Source organism: Myxocyprinus asiaticus, chromosome 8, assembly GCF_019703515.2.
Source record: "Myxocyprinus asiaticus isolate MX2 ecotype Aquarium Trade chromosome 8, UBuf_Myxa_2, whole genome shotgun sequence".
NCBI lineage: Eukaryota > Metazoa > Chordata > Actinopteri > Cypriniformes > Catostomidae > Myxocyprinus > Myxocyprinus asiaticus.
Window position 1 is genome coordinate 48,219,557 of NC_059351.1, and position 23,206 is coordinate 48,242,762.

Genomic DNA, 23,206 nt, shown 5'->3' on the forward strand with positions numbered 1-23,206 from the left:
TCCATGCCAGACCTTGAAAGGGGACCAAATCTGTACACTTTTTGCAAACTACAACATTTACAAGGTCATGGAGAAAAGGGGTGTGTTTGTGTGCAAGCCTTTGACTGGCACATGCTGCACAGACGGGAGAGGAAACAGGAAGGGATCCGAGAGTGTTGTGCATAGCCATGAGAATTTTAAAGGCTCAGGCGTGACATGTACACATAGCAACCGCTCGCAGACTCCTGAATTTAACCGCCTCGTGTTTCAGTTCTCAGTTGCCATGGCTATACGGTCTTCCACTCGGAGAGCACATTTGCTTGTTGCTAAGCTCACCCCCCACCCCAAACAAATTTTAACCCCAAAGACGATACAAGCGGTTAATAATTCCTTTGTGCCTTGAAGGATTATAGTTAAACTTGATGGAAATGCAGCATTTGTGCATACGCATCAAATCGCTGTAGCCGATAAAAATCCATTTGATCACAACCGATGCATCAGCTCAGCAAAGTTCATTTAGATTCAGAGGATTGGTTGGGTAAAATGAAACCTTACTGTATAAAATATTATTCTCGAAAAAGATGACGAAGAAGCAAAAAAGCGCAAAGATGCAATCGACAGCCTTTCAAATGTTTACAAACATGAGATTGTGGCTAAAAGGGAAGTGAGGCAAATGAAACCGCAAACAAATCCAGCGCAAAACCCCAGATGGATCCAAGTCAAGGCTTCTCAAGGGAGATCACAGGGGTTTTAAGAAGCTCCAACAAACACAACCTACTCAGTAACTACACCTTCTATAATCCCCTTCCAATCCATAAAGTGACTTCATAAGACTCTGCACTCATGCAACATGAGGACACAATCTGGGCAAGGCAGACTCGCAGCTGCCGCCCATGTGCAGACAACAGACATTTGTGAGAGACACAGAAAACATAAAAAAGACTGACCTGCCCAGTCACTGTCCTCTGTCAGAGTAGACAAGTCCAGGCGTGGGACATCGTTGCAGGTCTCTGCCCCACTATGAGCCTCTTGGATCTTCATGGCAGGCGTCTAGCAGAGGAAAGAGCACAGGATAAACACCAACTACACCAGAGAAGGGGACAGTGCACTTCTTAAGTTGAGCAATACCCTGCCTGCGCCTTCCCCTGTCTACTTACAGGCTGGGAGGAGGGCAGTGGGCAGAACTGCAGGACAAACCCCTGCCAGCTGATTGGCTGCCTGCCCTTGACAAACTCCGACAAATGTCCTTTTCAAGGTGGGTGTGGTTAGTTTTTGTTTTTTTCTTTCTACCCCTCCCTACCTCCCCCTCTCTCTTTTTTTCCACTGTTGCATCTCCACAGCCATTTCCTGGGTTGCCAAGTCCATCTTTACAAAGATATGGTTAATATGTGATTTTATTATACTAAAATCATGTTAACAATTATAATATTGAGCCTATACTTGTGAAACAATGTGTATTTTAGCGTTTATGGACTGGCTCATTTCCTTCCATTGTAAGTGCCTTACTGTAACAGTTTTTTAATAACCAAGGGGTGAGTCAAAATATCGTTTTTAGGTCGTAATCAATATTATGCCACAAATGCTGTTAATTGAGCTTTACTTGTACTGAATCCAGAATATTCCTTTAAATTACTGCTGTGGATTAATTTTTGTACTGCAGTTTATGGGTGTGACGTATCGTACACATACAATTTTTATGGACATACACATGCCAACTGTGGTTATTATTACAATATACAGTGAATTTGCAGGTAAACACTTTATAATAATGTTCTATTAGTTAAAATTAGTTAATGCATTAGGTATCATGAACTAACGCAACAGTATTTTTTAACAGCATTTAAAAATCTTGGTTAATTTCAATTTAGAAAAATAAAATTGTCCATTATTAGTTCATAATGCATTAACTAATGTTAACATATACTAAAACATTTTTTAATTAAAAGTTGTATATGTTGAAATTAATATGAAATAAGATTATTAAATGCTGTAAAATTTCAGTACATTGTTATTTCATGTTAACTTATATAGTTAACATGCATTTATATTATCCACGCAACCCCCTGAAGTCTGTCCTTCCTAGGTTTAAATGCATTGCATTTTGTTACTTCCAGAAAAAAAAAAAAAATCTTTTATTTTCTTAGATGTATTTATTTATTTTTTTTAAATAATAAATTAATTTTATTTTAAATTGTTACAATTTAAATGATGGCATTGAAAGGCAGGTTTTTTTCTTTTTTTTCTATTTTCAATGGTTATGAACTACAGTTTTTAAACTTGGTTAATGTTTCTGCTACTCAATTTATATTACAGCCCTAAAAATGAAAGGAAATCTGAAAATGTATAAAAGAGCTTTTAAAGTCTGTGGCATATTTTGAGTTTTATTATTGAGCTGATTTGTCACGCAGACCTGGCATCCATGGCTGTTTGTCTCTGTGGTTGAGGAAACAGGGAGCAAGAATGGGAGGGGACAAAGAACAGGAAGGGAGCATGCAGAGCACGCACGCACTGCTTTAGGGAACTTACACCCAGAGTTGCAAGATATTTTTATTTCAGCTTTCCCTGCAATCTTCTATGCATCTCTATGATGTCCTGATAATATTGTAGGGGCATGCATAATGTAGACAGATCGCGCAAACACACGTTTCCGGGCACTGGGGTATGGGACAGTGTCTATTTTTAGAGCAGATCAAGGCAGCACTACCCCCCCGCATGCCCCACATTACCAACAGTATGACAAAAGTCCCACTACGAGCGCTCTTAGTATCAGTGTCTGACCACAAGATCTATTACGAATATTACCGCACACAGGGCTTACTCATGCTAATGAAACTGGATATGACAAGTACTTGTGCCATTGCAGACTTGCTATTTGTGGCATGGTGATTTTTCATAATGGTGTTGACATGCCACATCGTGGCTTAGAATTACAACACTAATGTCCAGTATGACTAATGTATATGATTGATAGTTTATCAATCTAAACATGGAATAAAGGGACTCTGTGCTGTACGATTGTTCCGTGAGGTTTTTGTGTAATTGTTCTGCAAAGTGCTCTTGCCATATTGCCAAGTGCTGTGGCATTTATTAACAACAGAGGAGATAAGAAAAGATGTGTTCCATTTGTGGTATGGGAAACAAACACCCAGACTTCCCTTAATCTATTACGTGAAGATTTGTTTGGCTCTGGCATCTGTGGCATAAAAACTATCATCCATATAAGGGTGTTTCTTCAACCATGAGCACTTCTGTCTCTGTAGACTTTAAAAATCTAAACTCCCAAAAAAAAACACGCACCTTTTTTAATCTCACTAGTATTGCAGACAATTTAAAATGTCCAAAAGTAGATATACATGCAGTACAGAATAATGCTTTATCAACAGATGTCATTTTCACCACATCTCAACTTGTAATATATATATATATATATATATATATATATTTTTTATGATGAATTTTCATAGATTATTATTGAAAGTCTGGACCTGGGACAAGGCTAAAACCATACAATCTATACATAAAATGCATTTGAAAAGTAGCAAGAATGAATGATGAAGGCCTGGAAAGCAATTTCAGAGAAAGTTCAAATGTGACTTTTAAAGTTATAATCTGTTAGTTTGAATAAAAATCAGCAACTGGCATATACATAAAATAGCCCGTAGCTGAAGAAACACTCATAAGGTTAATAACCTGTGCTGCCAGAGGTCCAAATAACGACTGCCAAATCTGAAATTTCCGCTTTTAGTGACACTGTTTACTAAAACATGCCATTTGGTTCTAATTAAATACACACACCGCAAACACATTCATTAAATCCGAGAGATAAATGCCCGTCTGTGCACGGAGCAACTGCTTATTTAAATTAAAGATGTTTGCTGTAATCTACGCACAGAAACCTAATGTATATACAGCATCCACATGCTCTTGCTGAACCCATGATAAAAACGACTTTAAGACCGGTTGATCTGAGCAGTGGAAGTCAGTTGACTAAGATCAACAGGCTTTCATAAGACTTACAGCCTTCACATGATGCCTTTCCCAGAAAAACATCAAATCTCTCCAAACAAGGGCAATCAACAGTAAACAATTCATCAGTTAATCTTGTCATTCTCCTGTTCAAAACGTGATTAGAGAGGCAATAACTAATGAGATTATATTGCTGATTACTGATAACACTGGAGTTATTCATGTTGAAAGGAAGTTGATTAAAAAAAAGGTATGTTTATGCAAAAATTCATTTTAATTATTAAAAGGTTATACATTAAAATTAAAAGGTTATTCTTCTGTTTGGGTTAAGTACTTGTAGAATTTTGAAAAAATACAAAGTTGAACATACATTAATCTTTACATTATTACAAAGTTTGTGTTAGTAATTATAGAATAATAATAAAAAAGTGTATTTAAAATGTAGCTATGCACAAATGAATCTTTTCATTATAAAGTTTCCATTTCTGTTTGCATTAGTACTTAAATAATCTTTTAAAAGTGGTTCAAAGGTAGTTATCCATTAAATAATCTCTACATTTTAATTATAAAGGTTATTTTCTGGTTTGGATTTTCTGGATGAAATTTCCACACTATAGATTTTGTAATTAAGCTGCCTATGTTTTTTTTTAATCAAACAAAATGCACCACCCAATTAGTCAAGAATGTATTTAAATTGTGTAATTATTAACCATAAAAAGACAGCCCTAAAACATAAAGCTATGTACTGTAAATAAGATTAGATATCGCAAATAATAAATAAATTGTATTACTTCAATAAAAATAAAAGAATTTTTTTTTTCATTTAATTTAGTTAACTGGCAGAAGCAGGTTTGCTTCACTGAGTTACTGGTTTATAATATTGTTTACAAATACCTATGATAGCATGCCTTTTAGTTTGAGTTAAGATTAACTGATAAAGCTTCAGTTAAGCTCTGCTTATGTGTAAAGGATTGTGGCTTTCAGCACGTTCATGAAAAAAATAAAAACGTCTGTAATCAGCAGCCAGTTTCAACAAGCTGGGAAGCACTTGCTGTATACCACAATGCATTGCGTGTACGTGACATAGCTGGGTACAACATGTTCTAACAGTTAGAGTGTATGAAGGAGTACATCTCACACATGGCATGCATGGACACACTGATTCAGCATGTATGTGACATCACAATGCCAGCTAAACATAATAGGGCTTAACATAACAAATTTGCTTGGTTAAAATAACAAATTCTACAATCAAAGAAACTGACATTAAAAATGTCGATAAAAAAAGGGAGAAAGAAATTCTTCTTTCTACTTGAAGCAGTAGCGGATTTAGACATGGGCGACATGTGCAGTTGCCCAGGGCGGCATCTTGCGGGGGGAGGGGGGGTCTGTGTGGGTGCCTCATGTTGAAGCGGGTTTTGCACAGGGGGCCCATACAAGCTAGAACCGCCACTGACTATGATATGGAACATTAGCACTGAAACTTCACGAACTTGTTGGTCTGGATATGCAGGTAAAACACTACATACCCAGATGGCATGACAGCAGGGGCATGAGTTAATATTCCAACAAATCCATTATGATTGCATAGATACATTTCAGATACTTTTCAATTCAGTATTTTTGAAGTGGAATGTAGGTTATCTGTCCAAAAGTGAGGTCTAACAATGTATGCCAAAGTTGACACTTCCCAACAGATCAACCAACCAATGCCAGATGGAGGGAGTGTTTGGAAAACCTATTTGAAAACACTCTACATTTTTGCAATTCCATTTAGTGAAGCTACTGTAGTAGCGCAGAAATTATTCACTTCGCATTGAATAATCAAGAATGAATGATGTTACGAAAAGCTGTACAGTATAACTGTATATTATGGCTATCTAGCTGGCATCTTTCCTGCAGATGGCTTCACATGCATCTTTGATAGAGGCCACTCAATTTGTCATACATCTACATTTTTTTCTTAGAATCACAAAGAGCTTGTGATTAAAAGAACTCATCACAGCTAAAAAAAAAAAAAACAAAGCCTAATACATCAGTAATGATTAATCATTATCACACGTAACACAAAGAGAACAAATGAAAGAACAAAGAGATGAGGTCAACAAATGTAATACAGAAGAGAGTGAAGTGAGATAAGTGCACTTAATTTGGTATGAACTGAACTGACCTGAAAAGAAATCCTTTTGATGGTTCTCCCTAAAAGTAAGAGAATTCATTTGCGATTTTAATAAGTGCTCACAAGAGTGTATGTAGGACTGTCCTCGCTTTAGTGCTTCAAAGGGGATTAGACCTTTGAAATAAATAATATTAGCTTTAAACTATACATGTAAACTAGAAGTAAAGAAGCTGTTGAAGCTATTTCTGCTGCCAAACACAGAGACAGAACTGCATAAAATATTGGTGATGTTTAAATATTGTGTTGTTTAAATACCTGTTATCAATAAACACTGCGTTTTTTCTTGAACTTCTACCATATTCCTCAGATGGCCCTTGGTAATCCATTGGCTAGATATAGTGAAAAGGAAACCACACATGCATCTTCTTAAATCCATAAACAACAAAAACAAACTTTGCAGTCATAAAATTGAGGGTTAAGATCAGATGTTTAACATCAGTGATAAAGCAAAGAATAGATGTTTTGGTAAACTGAGACACTACTAAAACATCAGTAATGGTGTCTAATGCACGTCAGTGCGGTGTGCCAGCACAAGGCTCTGAACACTGCGGTCTCATCTGCTGAGGTGCACGCACACACACGCACTTTGCATAAACACAATTTAGAAGTCCTTGTCAAAATACTAACTCCATTTCGATAAAAGCATGCCCTACAATTTACCTCAAATGTTCCAAAAGAGAAGCACCATGTGCCCTCTCTCATAAACAAGGACATGGAGGATTCTTTTTTTTTTTAATCCCCTTTTCTCCCAATTTGGAATGCCCAATTCCCACTACTTAGTAGGTCCTCGTGGTGGCGCGGTTATTCACCTCAATACGGGTGGTGGAGGACAAGCCTCAGTTGCCTCCGGTTCTGAGACCATCAATCCACGCATCTTATCACGTGGCTCGTTGTGCATGACACCGCGGAGACTCACAACATGTGGAGGCTCATGCTACTCTCCACGATCCACGCACAACTTACCACACGCCCCATTGAGAGCGAGAACCACTAATCGCGACCACGAGGAGGTTACCCCGTGTGACTCTACCCTCCCTAGCAACCGGGCCAATTTGGTTGCTTTGAAGACCTGACTGGAGTCACTCAGCACACCCTGGATTCGAACTCGCGACTCCAGGCGTGGTAGTCAGCATCAATACTCGCTGAGCTACCCAGGCCCCCTGGACATGGAGGATTCCAAGATAATTGGCTATTCCCATGTTTTTTTTTCTGATATTCTATAATGCTGGAAATTCTGAGTCATTGTGTATTAAGAACAGCCCTGAAGAAACAGTGTTTTGCACTGATTGCGGTTTCTGATGATGTTGAATTGTCACAATTAATAGGGTGTTATTAATCTCACAAAGAAATGTCCAGGTCATGTTTCATCACAAAATCCAAGTGAAAAAAAACTGTCTAAAGAGAATTAAGCCTATTTAAGGACCATTCTTTGCTTTGGGACATTATATTCATAACAATTAAGCACATTTACCTGGCATCTGGATGTTTTTTTTATTTTTTTATTCCCATAGCTCTCAATGGTGATTTTCATCATTCTGCCCAGACATGGTTTTTTTTTCCTATTAAAATCAGCATAAAATAAATTCAGTACAACAAATACTATGATGATGCATAAATAATTAACCATTTTTTTTTTTTTTTTTTGCATTACAGGAATGAAAATGAGATGTTTTCACTTTACAGTGAAGAGAGTAAATGTAAGTTGACGGAGCCACTTAGATACTGTAAGTGCCAAAACATCTTGAGCAACAAAGTAACACATCCAGTTGACCAGAACACATCTGTACGACTTTCTACAATGAGCTGAATGCCAGAGAATCTTCGTAAACCACCTACCATGCTATTTAGTTTTACTGTTTCTGCATCATCTTGATAGCTTGATGACATCTAGATAGTGTCAGCAAGACCTAATGCGGTTTTTCTGGAGTAACCTGCTCTTACCTGAAGTTTTCTTTCACCTCCTGGTCTCGCTGATGTCTCCTCCTCTCTCGTGCCGTTGTTATTTGCATTACAGGAATGAAAATGAGATGTTTTCACTTTACAGTGAAGAGAGTAAATGTGGGTTAAATGTGCTTAAATGTCATGAAATGGTCCTAAAAACAGGCTTTATTTTCTTTATGCAAAACATATTTTCTTATTTTTTTATTCAAATTTTTGGTCACAAATTACTAGGACATGTTTTTGATAGCCTTCGACAGATTCAAACTGTTCTGCAATGTAGTTGCTAGGGTGTTGTGGGTGGTTGGTAGGGCACTGCTAGGGTGTTTTGGATGTCTCTATGATATTCTGGTGCCTAAATATGACTCGGGTCCCTCCTTCAATGTAAGTCTATGGGATTTTGACCTGTTTTATCATCTGCCAGATGAAAATGTAAGTCTAATCGCTCAGGAGAGTAACAGCACTCCTCTCCTCAACAATCCACATGATTTGAGGTATCATTATTATATCTGTAGCACAATCACTGTAGGATTGGTTATGTGCTGACATTAAATACATAGGGTTTGTGGTTTGTTCAATCCCTACTATTACTATGAGCCATAGTAATAGTGATGCTTGCCTTGCTTGCAGAAAAACAGAGAAAAGGACATGGAGGTAAAACTGATGGAAAACAAGAGAGATGCACATACGGGGGCGTCCTGGTTGTCAGAGAGCTCAGTCAGTGTGGGGTTGTGTTTGGGCTTCCTGTTCCTCTGACCCTCTAGTGCCAGCAGCAGATGCCTCTCATCCTCCTCTGTGACCCTCACACCCGGAGACGGGATGTTCTCTTTATCACCCTCGACCCTGAGAGTGACACAGTTTCACTTACAGACACTACAGATTTGACAAGGACTTTCTGTGCTTGTCCTTTACTCAAGAGATCAAACTATAAGCTCACAGCAGAAATGAACAAGCCAGCACGATGTAGCATCTGCTTAAAGCCATATGTCATAGTGCGTTAACTAATGTTAACAAATACAACTTCTGATTTTTAAAATGTTTTAGTATGTTTTAATTAACATTAATTAAGATTAATAAATGCTGTAAAAGTATTGTTTATTGTTAGTTCATGTTAAGTAATGTTGTTAACTAATGTTAACAAATAGACCTTATTGTAAAATTGTACCAAATTTTTAAACAAATCCATAAAAAAGTTATATGACAAGTATTTGTGGTCAGTAATAACATTTAACGTTAGTAGTGCATGATAGGTTCAAGATTATTTATTAGGGCTGTCAATCGATAAGATTTTTTAATCGAGTTAATTACATGATATAGTGATTAATTAATTGAATTAATCACAAATAATCACATATAAAAATTTGCTGAGAAAGGCCCTCAAATAACAATAATATATAAGGATTAAATTATTATAAATAAATATATTTAAATAATTCAAAATATAATATATATTATAAATATAATAATTCAGAAAATTTAAATGCATTACACTATTGCAGCAGATGAATAAAGCATTGATTAGGCACCACAAAAAGCGGCTTTAGAAGGCAATATATTGTTTATTTCCATATTATTGAACATAAGCCTATCATTGGCCAACAGTCCACACAGCAATCAGTTTTGCAACTGAATTCGTCAGTCTTTCCGAGATAGATTTATTATAAGGGCTTTTCTAAGGACGTGTCATTGTCCATATGCGTCTAAAAAATGCATTTTTAGGTCGCTGTGTCAAGTTAAACATAGTTGGAAACTTAGAAAAACACATCTCGAGATCCCTGCATTTAAGAAAGCGTCCATCCTCATATTGTACTGTCGTTGGTGTCAAGCAAGCCTGAGTTTGGTTTGTTCTCTGTACAGCTGCGTGTTGCCTATACAGCTGGAGTTTTGCTTACTGCCCCCTGCTGAAAACAGGTGGTACTTCAAGCTTGAATTGCTCTGATAGAAGGAATATTCTTTATTACGGTCTGAGACATGAATCTTATTTTATATAATTTTATATAAATAACATGTTACATTTTTTGTCACATACTTAATGAGGTGAAAGTGAAATGTTTTTTTTGCGCGAGCTACCATGACATCTTCAACTCGATGGGTTTCTCTGTTGCTCAGTAAGTATCGGCACTCATCCATGTGGCTTCATCAGTGAATTGAGGGTGGAAATTTTCCTGCATTTAACCTCAATCACACACAATGACATGACAAGATTCATGAACTGCTGTGGGGGTTGCTGCACAAATAAGATCACAGGTGTGAATTGGGGCAAAACTGCCAGGGTAAGTCGATGGAGCCACTTAGATACTGTAAGTGCCAAAATATCTTGAGCAACAAAGAAACACATCCAGTTGACCAGAACACATCTGTACGACTTTCTACGATGAGCTGAATGCCAGAGAACCTTCGAAAACCACCTACCATGCTATTTAGTTTTACTGTTTCTGCATCATCTTGATAGCTTGATGATATCTAGATACAGTATAGATACTAATGCTGTATTTCTGGAGTAACCTGCTCTTACCTGATGTTTTCTTTCTCCTCCTGGTCTCGCTGATGTCTCCTCCTCTCTCGTGCCGTTGTCACAGGAGATGAAGTGTGGGCAGTCGACTCCAGTCCCTCTGAGCTCTGACCTGTGTGCATGTGCCCATTGAAGAGGTGCTGTTCGACTGCTGAGCGGATAGTCTTCTCCAGAATACTGGACACAGTGAGAGAGAGAAACACATGTTCTTCTGTATCGATAGCAAAACGATGATTGCTATAATTACATGAACAATGGAACTCTTCTGTCTATTCAGATGAATAGGACTAATAATTTATGATAATGATTTAGTTAAGATAAGTAAGTTAATGTCATATTAAGGAATTGCGCAATCACTTATTGTGTTAAGTCAGGTCTGCAGTGTCGAGGAGATATTTGTGAACTGAAGAGAAATAATATTTTAAAGATTAAATACTTAATTATGAAGTTTTAAAAATGATTCAGCATACGTTTTATGCAATGGATCTTTATCTAAAGAGCTAATGCCCACACCTAATATTCAATGCTTGCCTTAGCAGCAGAGTTGGGAGGGTTACTTTTGAAATGTATTCCACTACAGATAATTTTTTTATGTATTTCGTTAGATTACTCAAGGTCAGTAATGTATTCTAAATACTTTGGATTACTTCTTCAGCACTGGTAGATTTTTTCACTTGTTTTGACTATAAAAACTCTGCCAGTACAGTAAGACTAAATACACATGTTAAAAATACATTCTCTGAAAAACCTAAATATCTTATGCAGTGTTGTTTCTAAAACAAGATCAATCAAATTGATCTTGTTTTAAGGATTTGCAGATATTTTTACAGGAAAACAATACAAAAATTATCATCAAGAATACGATTTTTGCCCTAATATCAAAGGTCTTACTAGAAAAAAAGAAATTATGATCCAACGTGAATTTTCTTCATAATAAAATATGATCATGCCTGGTAACATGTGCATGTAAAATGGCTAGAAATAGCGTAAAGCTGACCATTTACACGAGGTTTATTTCTATTTCTTGTGCTCCAAACTTACTTCAAACTTACTTCTCTGTCTGCTCGTATGAATGTAACAAATCATAAGAAAGTGTTTCACCGCTGTTCAAATGCACTTTGGATCACATCATTTATATGTATAAATGTTTTCCATCTGAAAGGACTAAATATTAAATGATACAAATGACAATAAAATGCAAAGTAATCTCTTCAGTAATCAAAATACTTTTTGAATGTAACTGTATTCTAATTACCAATGATTAACACTGTAACTGTAGTGGAATACAGTTACTTATATTTTGTATTTTAAATACGTAATCCCATTACATGTATTCCGTTACTCCCCAACCCTGCTAAGCAGGAAGCACTGATGTCCTACTAGTGAGCATTAAGCAAACAAATTTGTCTTGAAATGATCTCCTGACTCCAAATACACAAAGATATTATTGAAAGGAAAATCTCTCAAACTTTTTCTTGCTTGGAAAGCATTGTGAACCCCTAAAATGAGTACTGTCTTTAAATTTGGGACTCTCGGGAGCTGTTATTGTGCAACCAGAGTCAGTTTACGTGACTATTTTAATGTCTTTTTATTTGCCTATAAGAATCATTTGTTTGGGAATCAGACTACACTGGTCACGCTGTATGTTTTGCGCTTTAGATTCAAAAGAACCGACTCATAAGAGTCATTTGTTTTGGAATCAAGCTACACCGGTCGTGCTGTATGTTTTGCGCTGTAGATTCAAAGGAACCGACTCATAAGAGTCATTTGTTTGGGAATCGAGTTACACTGGTCACAATGTATGTTTTGTGCTGTAGATTCAAAAGAACCGACTCATAAGAATCAGTTGTTCGTGAACCGGGTTACACTGGTTGCGCTATTTGTTTCACACTGTAGATTCAAGAGAACCGGCTTGTAAGAGTAATTTGTTTGGGAATCAAGCTACACTGGTCACGCTGTAGATTCAAAAGAACCATCTTATAATAGTTATTTGTTTGAGAATCTGGTTACACTGGTCATGCTGTGTGTTTTGCTCAAAAGAACCGACTCATAAGAGTAATTTGTTCGGGAATCACGTTACACCGGTTGCGATGTATTTTTTCTTTTTTTTTTTGTGCAGTAGATTTAAAAGAACAGGCTTATAACAGTCATTCATTTGGGAAATCGGGAGAACACTGGTCACGTTATACTATGTTATACTATGTCCTAAGACTCAATCGTTCGAGAATCAGGCAACACTGGTTACGTTGTGTTTTGTGCAGTGGATTCAAAAGAACCTAAATCTAAAATCTAAATACTTCTGGATTTGGTAAGAAACTGCCAGAAAGTGACTCCAGTGGCATAAATAGCAGCATTATCTTGTGGATCCGGAAATAGGCTATGATTCCAGACACAACAGTTATGTCCTTACCAGCAGAGCTCTCAGGGTCACAGAAAGTTAAACACTCACAGCTGACTAACAACTCTCTATTTAAACACCATAAAGGAGACCACTAAAGCAAACCATTTTCTTGGTATCCAGTTGTATCAAAAGGAATGACCATTTGATGTAAACATGTCAAGATGGCATGAAAGGCTACCAAGAATAGGCCATAGAACAGTTGTGCGTTGAGACAGAGGACTAGAAATTATTTGATGAGGTCTGTCAGTCTTACGTAACTTGGCGGCTGCAGAGCACACTACAAGACTGGGCAGAGGGGAGGCTGGCTAATAGAAAGCTAGACCATATAAACTTCTAATTTGTACCTATTAATATAAATTGTATTTATAAAATACAGTACATTTCAAACATTTTAAACTGCGAATGTCATCAAATCAAATTGTGCCATTTTTGCTACATTAAATGGAATCTAATCTAATTCTAATCTAATCTAATCCCCCCCCCCATTAATTTGATATTAATTTGATACATAAAATATGCTGAAGAGTGAATAAGATTTGAGAGCTACAGTGGAAAAGATTTTCAGTGAACAACATCTTAAATTTCAGTCTGTATCTCACACAAAGCTATCATATGGCTTCAGAAGACTTGGAATACAGAGCATGAGTCATATAGGCTACTTTTATGATACATTTATGGTGCCTTTTTGCTATTTTAAGAGCTTGACTGATGCTAGTAACTGTATGCTTTCTTTGTAATGGAAAAAAAGTATATTTATCAGAATTTATTTTGTCATACAGGTTTGGAACAACATGAGGGCGAGTAAATGATGACAGAGTTCTCATTTTTGGGAGAACTGTTCTTTTAAGGCTCTCTGGTAATTTTCTACCAATAACTGCATTCTCAGTGCTTGTGCCAAAGGGAGTGTGAGCATCCACTGAGCGAGGGCTGGGTTGGGTAAACTCTGTAATGGTGTAAACATGGGAAATGTGTGAAGGGTCAGTTGCTATGGTGCGCGAAGGGACATGAGCTGATGCAATGAGTCAACACAAAGGAAGCGAGAACACACCCACAAGAGCGGTTTTGAGCCATTCATAACCAGATCTGTCATGCTCAGACTGAATCTAACCAGGAATCAAAGCCTCTATTCTGACGCAAAGTGGATTCCAATTGTTTGAATTTCTGAATTGTTATGTAAATATATATACACACAATAAAATAAAATAAAAGTAAATATACAAATATATATAATGTATGTCTTCTATAGAGGACATCAGGAGTTATTAAAAATGTAGGCCTATACACACACACAAACACACACACACATATATATATATATATATATATATATATATATATATATATATATATATATATATATATATAAATGAAATTGTATACATACAGTATATTTATATTGAGTTATTGTAAATGTAGGCCTTGGGCTACAAAATGTATCAATTTATAGACCTTTGGCTACTTTTCTTCTTTGTCCAAATGTAATCAAAATTTGCAGTTTTTAGTACTTTTCATATAAACTTTCACTTAACGTACAGTACATGACCCAAACTTTGCATATAATTAACCAACTATGCTACGAAGACTATTTATGGAGGGTCAAATTACTCAAAATTAAATCATTAAATAAATAATTTAATATTTAAATAAATCACTAAACACATAGTGAATTAATTAAATTCATCATTAAATAAATCATTAAATATTTAAATAATTAAATAAATAATTAAATACATATAGTGAATTAATTACATGTGAAATTAAATCATTCAGTATTTAAATACATCATTAAATACATAATAAAAAAAACTATGAAAATATTACATTAATTAATACATCATTTTATTTTACATTTACGCATGAGCTTCCTGTCTTTTCGTTTTCAGGGTTATGGTTATTGGCACATCACTCAACGACAGTAGGCGTCATCTTTAAAATCGATTTCTTTGGACATTCTGGTTAGTTTAGGTGCACTTTTCTCACAATGAAACTATGGCTGGGCTTGGTACAGTCAGACTTTGCACGTTTCGCACTCTCGACTTTGGACAGTTGACATTCTGAGCCCATGAGACAATCTCAAAGGAGTGCTGATTACACCCACCTGCTTTGATTGGCGTGTCGGTAATTCTCTTGCTTAAATGATAAAGATCCCAAAGCAAGCTCTTAAATGAAAATGGAGGCAGAGAGATAATGTTTAAATGAAACTGTCAAAGAGTCAAAGCTAGTGCTGAAATGAAATGTATGGGAGATTTTATGTACAGATTTAATGATGCATTTCATTCATTCACTACGTATTTAATGATTTATTTAAATATTTATATAATGATACATTTAATTACTTCACTATGTATTCAAATGATTTAAATATTTAAATAATTATTTAATTATTTAATTTTGAGTAATTTGGCCCTCCATAACTATTACATAATTATTTGCTTATACAAATAATGGTAACACTTCATGATACGGTTGTATTTGTTAACATTAACACAACAGTTAACATGAACTAACCATGAACATTACTTTTGCAGCATTTATTAATGTTGGTTAATGTTAATTTCTATACTAGTACATTTTCTTTTGTATTTTGATAAATTACTGTTAATCAAGATTAATAAATGCTGTCAAAGATCACTGTTCATCATTAGTTCTTGATACTTAATGCATTTACTAATGTTAAAGAATAGAACCTTATAGTATAGTGTTACCCCAATAATAATATAAATGTAACATATAAACAAAATTCATAGAATTTCTCATATTTCATAGAAATATTGTTAATCTAGTCAATTCACCTATAATGAATCGCTAGTGAATAACTCACTTAATTTTTCCTGGCATTTGCTTTTACGGGAAAAAATTTGAAAATCAATCAAAAACTATTTGATTATGACAAAATAATTTACCTTACCCTAACCCTTTCCTTAAAAATGTATTGAATTGTGATGTCAATGCTGATGCTGAATTGTGTTACTTGATTCATTTATTCAGGCTTGGGTTAAAAAAAAGTGTGGAGATCACCGTAAACTTCATTCATGGAGTTCAGTTGGCATGCACTGTTCAGACGTACGTGCAACATCACCATGAACACTGTGTGTGTGTGTGTGTGTGTGTGTGTGTGTCTGTGTCAGAAAGGTTCTAGTTCTACTGAATCACAAAAGTCTGATACAGAGGATTTAGGTCCTGTTCATACAGGAATCCACAAAAATGAACAAAGTTTGTTTGGCACAGTCTGAAAAGGGTATTAAAATAATAACTGCCATCATGAATTATAAAACGGAAATCCTGCTTAGCCACCACCTCTCTGAGCAGAGCTTTTAACAGAGCTTTTGTGCATTGAGATATGACTACATGGAGAATTCTAATTAATTACAATATATAGTCAATTATTGTCATTGTTGTTCATGTTATTACTGTTAAAAGGATGCTTCAATCTATGAATAAACCATTACATGAATATACAGTTTCCTTCCTGGAAACGTCATATAATTTCAGACCACTGCCCCCATCCCAGTAGATTACACTAAATACATTCTTGGAGTGGATGCCCATGTGTACTTGGCTCTGTGCTAATAATTCTACAGTAGTCACAAAAGTGTGTTGTAATCTATCTAATATTCAGCACAAAGGTGAGAGGCAGCCATAGAAATTCCGACCTTATTCCTAAATGTGTAAAGGTGGGCTTGCTGGTCATCAAAAAGCTAGATTGCTATCCTTTTCAAGAGCATAAACTGGTCCACGGGAAGATGCAAGGTCCACACATATGTACAGAAAGTCTGTATAGCTACTTTTGGGATAAAATTTAATTGCAGTACCAAATGTGCTAAAAATAAATCTAAAAATATGCAAAAAAAATAAAAAGTGGTCGCCATAATGTTGTTCTCACTCACGGTGGGGCGCGTGGCGAGTTGTGCGTGGATGCCACGTAGAATAGCGTGAAGCCTTCACACGCGTGATAAGATGCGCGGATTGACGATCTCAGAAGCGGAGGCAACTGAGACTTGTCCTCCACCACGCGGATTGAGGTGAGTAACCTCGCCACCACGAGGACCTAATAAGCAGTGGGAACTGGGCATTCCAAATTGGGGAGAAAAGGGGAGAAAAAAAATAATAATACTACGCTGAATGACCTGCCACCCATAGTAGAGAGGCGAGATCAAGGGACAGAAAGGAGTATGGACCCAGAAGACCCGAGTGAGCGGATCGGGTTGTAGGGGAGAAGAAATTCACTAAGATGGCGAGGTGCCAGACCATGAAGTGATTTAAATGTAAGCAGGATTATTTTATATTTGATGCGAAACAAAACTGGTAACCAGTGAAGTTCAAACAGGAATGGAGTAATATGAGTTGAGCGCTTGATATGTGTTAGAAGTCTAGCAGCAGAATTTTTTATATATTGCAACCTAGCAATAGAGTTAGCAGGTAAACCAATGAAGACGGCTTTGCAATAGTCAAGACGTGAGGATATAAATGCATGAAAAGTGTTTTGGCATTTTTGAGACCGATAAAGGGATGAAGGTGAGCAATGCGGCGAAGGTGAAAGAAGGCAATTTTAGAGACAGAGTTAATATGAGCTTCAAAAGTGAGGGAGAGATCAAACATGATACCTACATTTTTTACAGTACTGGATGGTTTAATGAAAGTGCCATCAATATCAACTAACTACAGTCATAAAGAATTTTTTTCGTAAGTAATAATAATGATCTCAGTTTTATCCATTTTCAATTTTAGGAAGTTGGAGTTAAGCCATTTTTTTTATTTCATTTCCACATGTTAATAGTGGACCGGTCTGGAGAGTGGGAGCAGATCTACAAACTGTACATTTTTGAATGTCATCGGCATAACAGTGGTAACTGAAACTGTGGCGGTGAATGAGTTGACCAAAAGGCAGTATATATATATTGAATAGTAGAGGTCCAAGAATCGATCCCTGAGGGACACCTAATTTCAGGGAGACTGTAGGCGACTGATAATCCTGCACTGAAATGTAAAAGAAGAGATCTGACTTAAGACTCTGATGTTGACTTTGCTAAAGTAGTCCTGAACTAACTTCCCCCCTCTCACAGGAGCCATCTAGTTTTATGTGATAAGAGTGCATGAGCAATTAGCTTCCCATTTTCTATTAGTTTACAACACATATTTAAAGAACCCTGAAGGAAGTCTTCAAAAGCAAAAAAAGAGGTCGTAAAATCCTAAATGAATCTGCAAACACGGATATAATTTAACACACTGATAAAAGGGCAATTTAAGTAGTTGTATTTTTAAACTGTAAAGTTTTGTTACTCGTTATTTTGGGAGGCTTCCTCTTCCTCTGTTAGATGCTGTAAAAACAGTGAGACGAAATACAACGGCAAAAAATATCAATCAGATGCATATGCGAAAAGTGTGCATCCCTCATATCAAGACAAATGTGAAAATGTGTATGTTTCAAATGCACTAAATATACAAGCAATCCACACTGACCTGTTGAAGGTGTCAATGGACATGGCTGGGCTTAAGGTGTGAGAGGTCAGGTTCATGCTGTCAGAACTGGGGCTGGTGCTTCTGTCTGGAGGATATAGAGAAAATTGGGGTCTGGAACCCGAGCTTCTGTCTGGAAGATTGGGCAACGGCCTGGATTGAGGAACCCCAGATGGAGTTGGTTGAAAAACAGATTTTGACACCACCTCCGTCCTTACCTTCTTCACCTGAAACATACAAGAACAAAACATAAGAGAGGAAGAAACCGAGAAACAAAGATAGAGATTCAAATGTAAAATTAATGCCAGGTGGAAGCTTTGTTTGGTTACTAAAGGTAACACCCTAAAGAACTCCAGTCTGACATAAAGCACAATAACGAGCAAATGTTAATTATATAGCTTATTTCACATTTGTCTTACCTCGCTAACTGATAAAGGCAGTACATGCCGAAAACCAGTCGAATTAGTGGAATAGGTATAAAATCTCACGTGCACAAGAGCTGGATCAAATTCAGCTTGAATGCAAAAACATTACACAAATCTACAAACTGAGCTTCAAATTTATAACAGGTAAATCCAACTTTAACTATACCAAACCAAACAATACTGAACTAGAATATACACTCAACTAAATCACATCCATTGCAAAATAAGGAAACAATGGCACCATCATCCACGGACTGTGAAACTAAAATGTAACCAGAGTCCAAATGTTGCCCATTGATTTGTGATCTAGATCTAAGCACAGGCCAACACCGCACAGTAAATAGGAAGAGGCAACTAAATTTAATGCAAAATGAGCTGTTAATTTACGAAAATGACGTCACAAAACAACACCCACTCAGTCCTGAAGACACAGATGTCTATAGCTAATGGCTTTGACTACATGTGAATGCGAATGCTGAAGAGGACACTATTGATAACAGCTGCTGTGGGACCCAATTAATGTTCTGCAGCTCAATGGGATCTGGAAATCGATGTGTTAATGTGTTAATGATGCAAACACCACTAGAAAATCATTGCTTCTTCGAGTTTAATGCATTAAACGCTTTAGAGTGATTGTTTAAAGTGAGATCTGAGTGCTAAGATCACGCAAAGGCACCGGAAATGATGATGTCTTGGGTTTTTTTGTGGATTTTAGACATAAACAGACATAAAACCAATAGTATGACAAATTTTAACCAAAAGGAACTGGAAAAATTGTACCTTCTTTTTTCTTGGTGTGGTTGTAGGGTTATCTGGACTTGACTCGCTTCCCCTTGCAGGGTCTGGATCTTCAACTGGAGTACAATGAGTGACCTGATGAAAAAAAAAATCTGGTGATCATTCAAGGATCTTTACAGTGGAAATAAGCCATACATTCTTTTAAACAGTAAACTGGAAAACTGACATTGATAAACTTCACTGTACTTTTGTTTTGGATGATGTTGGACCTAAATGGCCCTGTCCTCCTTATCATCTCTATTTAAAGGGATAGTTCACCCAAAAATGAAAACTCTCTCATCATTTACTCACCCTCATGCCATTCCAGATGTGTATGACTTTCTTTCTTCAGTAGAAAAGAAACAAAGATTTTCAGAAGAATATCTCAGCTCTGTAGGGCCATACAATGCAAGTGAATGGTGATCAGACCATTGTAGCTCCAAATATCACATAACGGAAACATAAAAGTAATCTGTAAGACTCCAGTAGTTAAATCTATATCTTCAGAAGCAATATAATAGGTGTGAGTGAGAAACAGATCAAAATTTAAGTCCTTTTTACTCCACGTTCACTTTCACATCTGAAAGTCACATGTGGTGCCTGTTTAGTTTCACTTTCACATCTGAAAGTGAAAGATAAAGTGGAGATTTAGAATAAAAAAAGGACTTAAATTTTGATCTGTTTCTCACCCACACCTATTATATTGCTTCTGAAGACATGGACTTAACCACTGGAATCTTATGGATTACTTTTATGTTTCCTTTATGTGATATTTGGTGCTACAAATGTTCACTTGCATTGTATGCACCTACAGAGCTGAGATATTCTTAAAAAAAAATTGTTTTTGTTCTGCTGAAGAAAGAAAGTCATATATATCTGGGATGGGATGAGGATGAGTAAATGATTAGAGAATTTTCCTTTTTGGGTGAACTATCCATTTAAATCTATGTCTTTAGAAGCGATATCATAGGTGTGGGCAAGAAACAGATCAATATTTAAGTTTTAAGATTTTTACAATAAATCTCCGCTTTCACTTCCACATTCTTCTTCTTTTGTTTTTGGTGATTCACATTCTTCGTGCATATCGCCATCTTCTAAGCAGGGAGGTGAATTTATACTAAAAAAAGTAGTTAAATATTGATCTGTTTGACCCCCACACCTATCATATCACTTCTGAAAATATGGATTAAAACACTGGAGTTGTGTGGATTACTTTTATGATGCCTTTATGTGCTTTTTGGACCTGCAGAGTTCTGGCCACAATTCACCAACTGAGATTTTCTTTAAAAAATTTTTGTTTGTGTTTGGGTGAACAATCCCATTAAGCTTGTATAATTTGCACTGAATTTATCTTATTTTCAGGATTCTTAGGGGCCGTTTAGGCCGAACGCATTCTTGTGCTAAAAACAAAGATGCAGCGCAACGAATGGAACACAATGCAGGTGTACACTCAAATATATTTATTTAAGATTTACTCATTTCAATTTCACAACAAATGTTCATCAAATTGAATTGAGTAATCTTTAACATAATACAATTTAAAAAAATATACATTTTACTCACAAAAGATTACAAAATAACAATGCAATTTGATGAATTTTTTAATGAAATTACAATGTGTAAATCTTAAAAATGGGCAAAAATATTTTTGGGAATGTAACAAGAAAAGTTAAATAACTTTTAACTTGATGCGGCATCTAAAAATCACAATGCTCTGCAGGAGACAGAAAAACAGTCAGATCCTGCGCAACAGTCAAAGATGTCTGTAAAGCACATGTGTACATACAAATCAATTGAAATACAGTGCAGACTGACATGAAAACACGTTCGATCTGAATGGCCCCTTGAAACGGCCCCAAAACAAGACAAATTTACTTATAACTAATAGGTTTTTTGCAGTGCAGAATCTCCGAGACGTGTGTTATAACCAAGATGAGAAATCAACTTATTTTACCAATATGGGTTTTCCAATTACAGATACCGATATCAAGATAATTGTGTTGCAAAAAGCCAACAAAATACTGAGATATCACTGTACAGGTCTAGAAATTTCTCTATCCTCACTCACTTCTAACTGAAGAAAAGTCTTTCACTATCAGAACTGCACACTCATTAGTTACATTGCAACAGAGCATTAAAGCACATCTTTACAAGATTCCCATTACGTGTCTTGGATAATCAATCACCTTGACTGAACTGTAAACAAAACAAATGATGTCAGTAAAAATATAGATGATGTAGATGATGTAAAAGTGATGATTGCAAACCCTCAGAATATTAAGGTGTATTGTAGTGGTTCCTAAACTCCACAGTTCCATGGTGGAGTCTTATCTTCAAGCTTAATCTCCATGCAGGAAAGTGTTAGAGTATACACTCAAAGAATCTGTAAACATTTGTAAACTCTTTGAACTTTCTAGGCTCCCAAGACCAACCCAATGCAAAGTTCAGTCAAAGCAAGGACAAATGAGGTTTCAGTAGCTCTAAATTAGTTTGAACCTTGGCCGCTTATTTAGCAGAGATTAATGATGAGCAAACATGTTTTGATGACTGTGTGTCAGATACTGATCATAACAATAATACAAAAATTAAATCATAAAAATTTACGGTATATAAAGTACAAGGAAATTCTCCCAAACAAGGAAATTTTCCACTTGAAAGCTATCAAGCTATAAAACAAACCCAAAAATAAAATCCTCTCAATCCACTAAGTACTTGCAAAATATTTGAGGTAACTCGTCTTTTCTCCTGTCAAGAAGAAACTCTCAAATTATCGCTCAAACATAATCAGATGTCAACAGATGTCCCGTGTTTAAAGTTCTGTCTGTTTATGTAGCTTTTCCAAAATGAAGTGTGGTAAACCGAGTCACCCATTTCGGCCTGCGCTACGTGTTGGGCTGAATGATTTCACTGACCCCTTATGAAACTGGACACGTCTCCCCCGTAGGAAATGGTCTTATTTTTCACAAAAGTATTTTTTCCATCAGCAGTTCTCAGCCTGTTTACGACATTAGTTTGCCGATTAGACCTTATCTGGCCAAACTCGGTTTGATCAGCACCACATGTCTATGTAAACAGAGGACTTCCAATAGTTTTGGATTTCAAAGCTCACATGAAAACTCTATATAAGCTGGTATGTATTAAGATCCTCCTTGGCTGAAGTATTTCAGGAACTTGAAAGATGGGGAAATGTTTATGATTTACAAATGAGTTGATTCTGGCAGCCCCAATAAGAATCTAATCTCAACTTGCTTCTGGTTAAGGGAATGAGTTTGATAGATAAAGATCAGGTCTTTAGAGAAATCACAATTTAATTGACTGTGCTTATTTTACAGTGTAATTACTGTACATAAATACTGAGTTCTACTCTTGAACAACAACATGTACTTAATTCTGTCCAGGAAAAGGTTGTAATTACATACATGTTGTTATTTTTATTGAGGCTGTGTTTGATTTGACTGATGTGTAACTTATGAACGGGATCTGTAATTCACAGTATTTCCAGAAAGGACTTTTAAGTATCATACGAAGCAGCTGATTTACTTCTGCTGTCATGTGTTGAGGAACATTAATGA

At 36.1% G+C, this 23,206-nt stretch overlaps 1 protein-coding gene across 6 annotated transcripts in view; it reads right to left on the reverse strand.

Moving 5' to 3' along the window:
- The window catches only part of LOC127445076 (protein FAM13A-like), a 60,355-nt gene that overhangs the window by 13,294 nt on the left and 23,855 nt on the right, over positions 1 to 23,206 (reverse strand). For all 6 annotated transcript variants that reach the window (XM_051704838.1, XM_051704834.1, XM_051704837.1 and 3 more), the window contains 5 exons: positions 19,638 to 19,730; positions 18,436 to 18,659; positions 10,578 to 10,751; positions 8,752 to 8,905; positions 927 to 1,029 (listed from right to left, as the gene is read on the reverse strand). In XM_051704838.1, the coding sequence (XP_051560798.1) occupies positions 927 to 1,029; positions 8,752 to 8,905; positions 10,578 to 10,751; positions 18,436 to 18,659; positions 19,638 to 19,730 (748 nt within the window). The remainder of the gene's footprint in view (positions 1 to 926; positions 1,030 to 8,751; positions 8,906 to 10,577; positions 10,752 to 18,435; positions 18,660 to 19,637; positions 19,731 to 23,206) is intronic.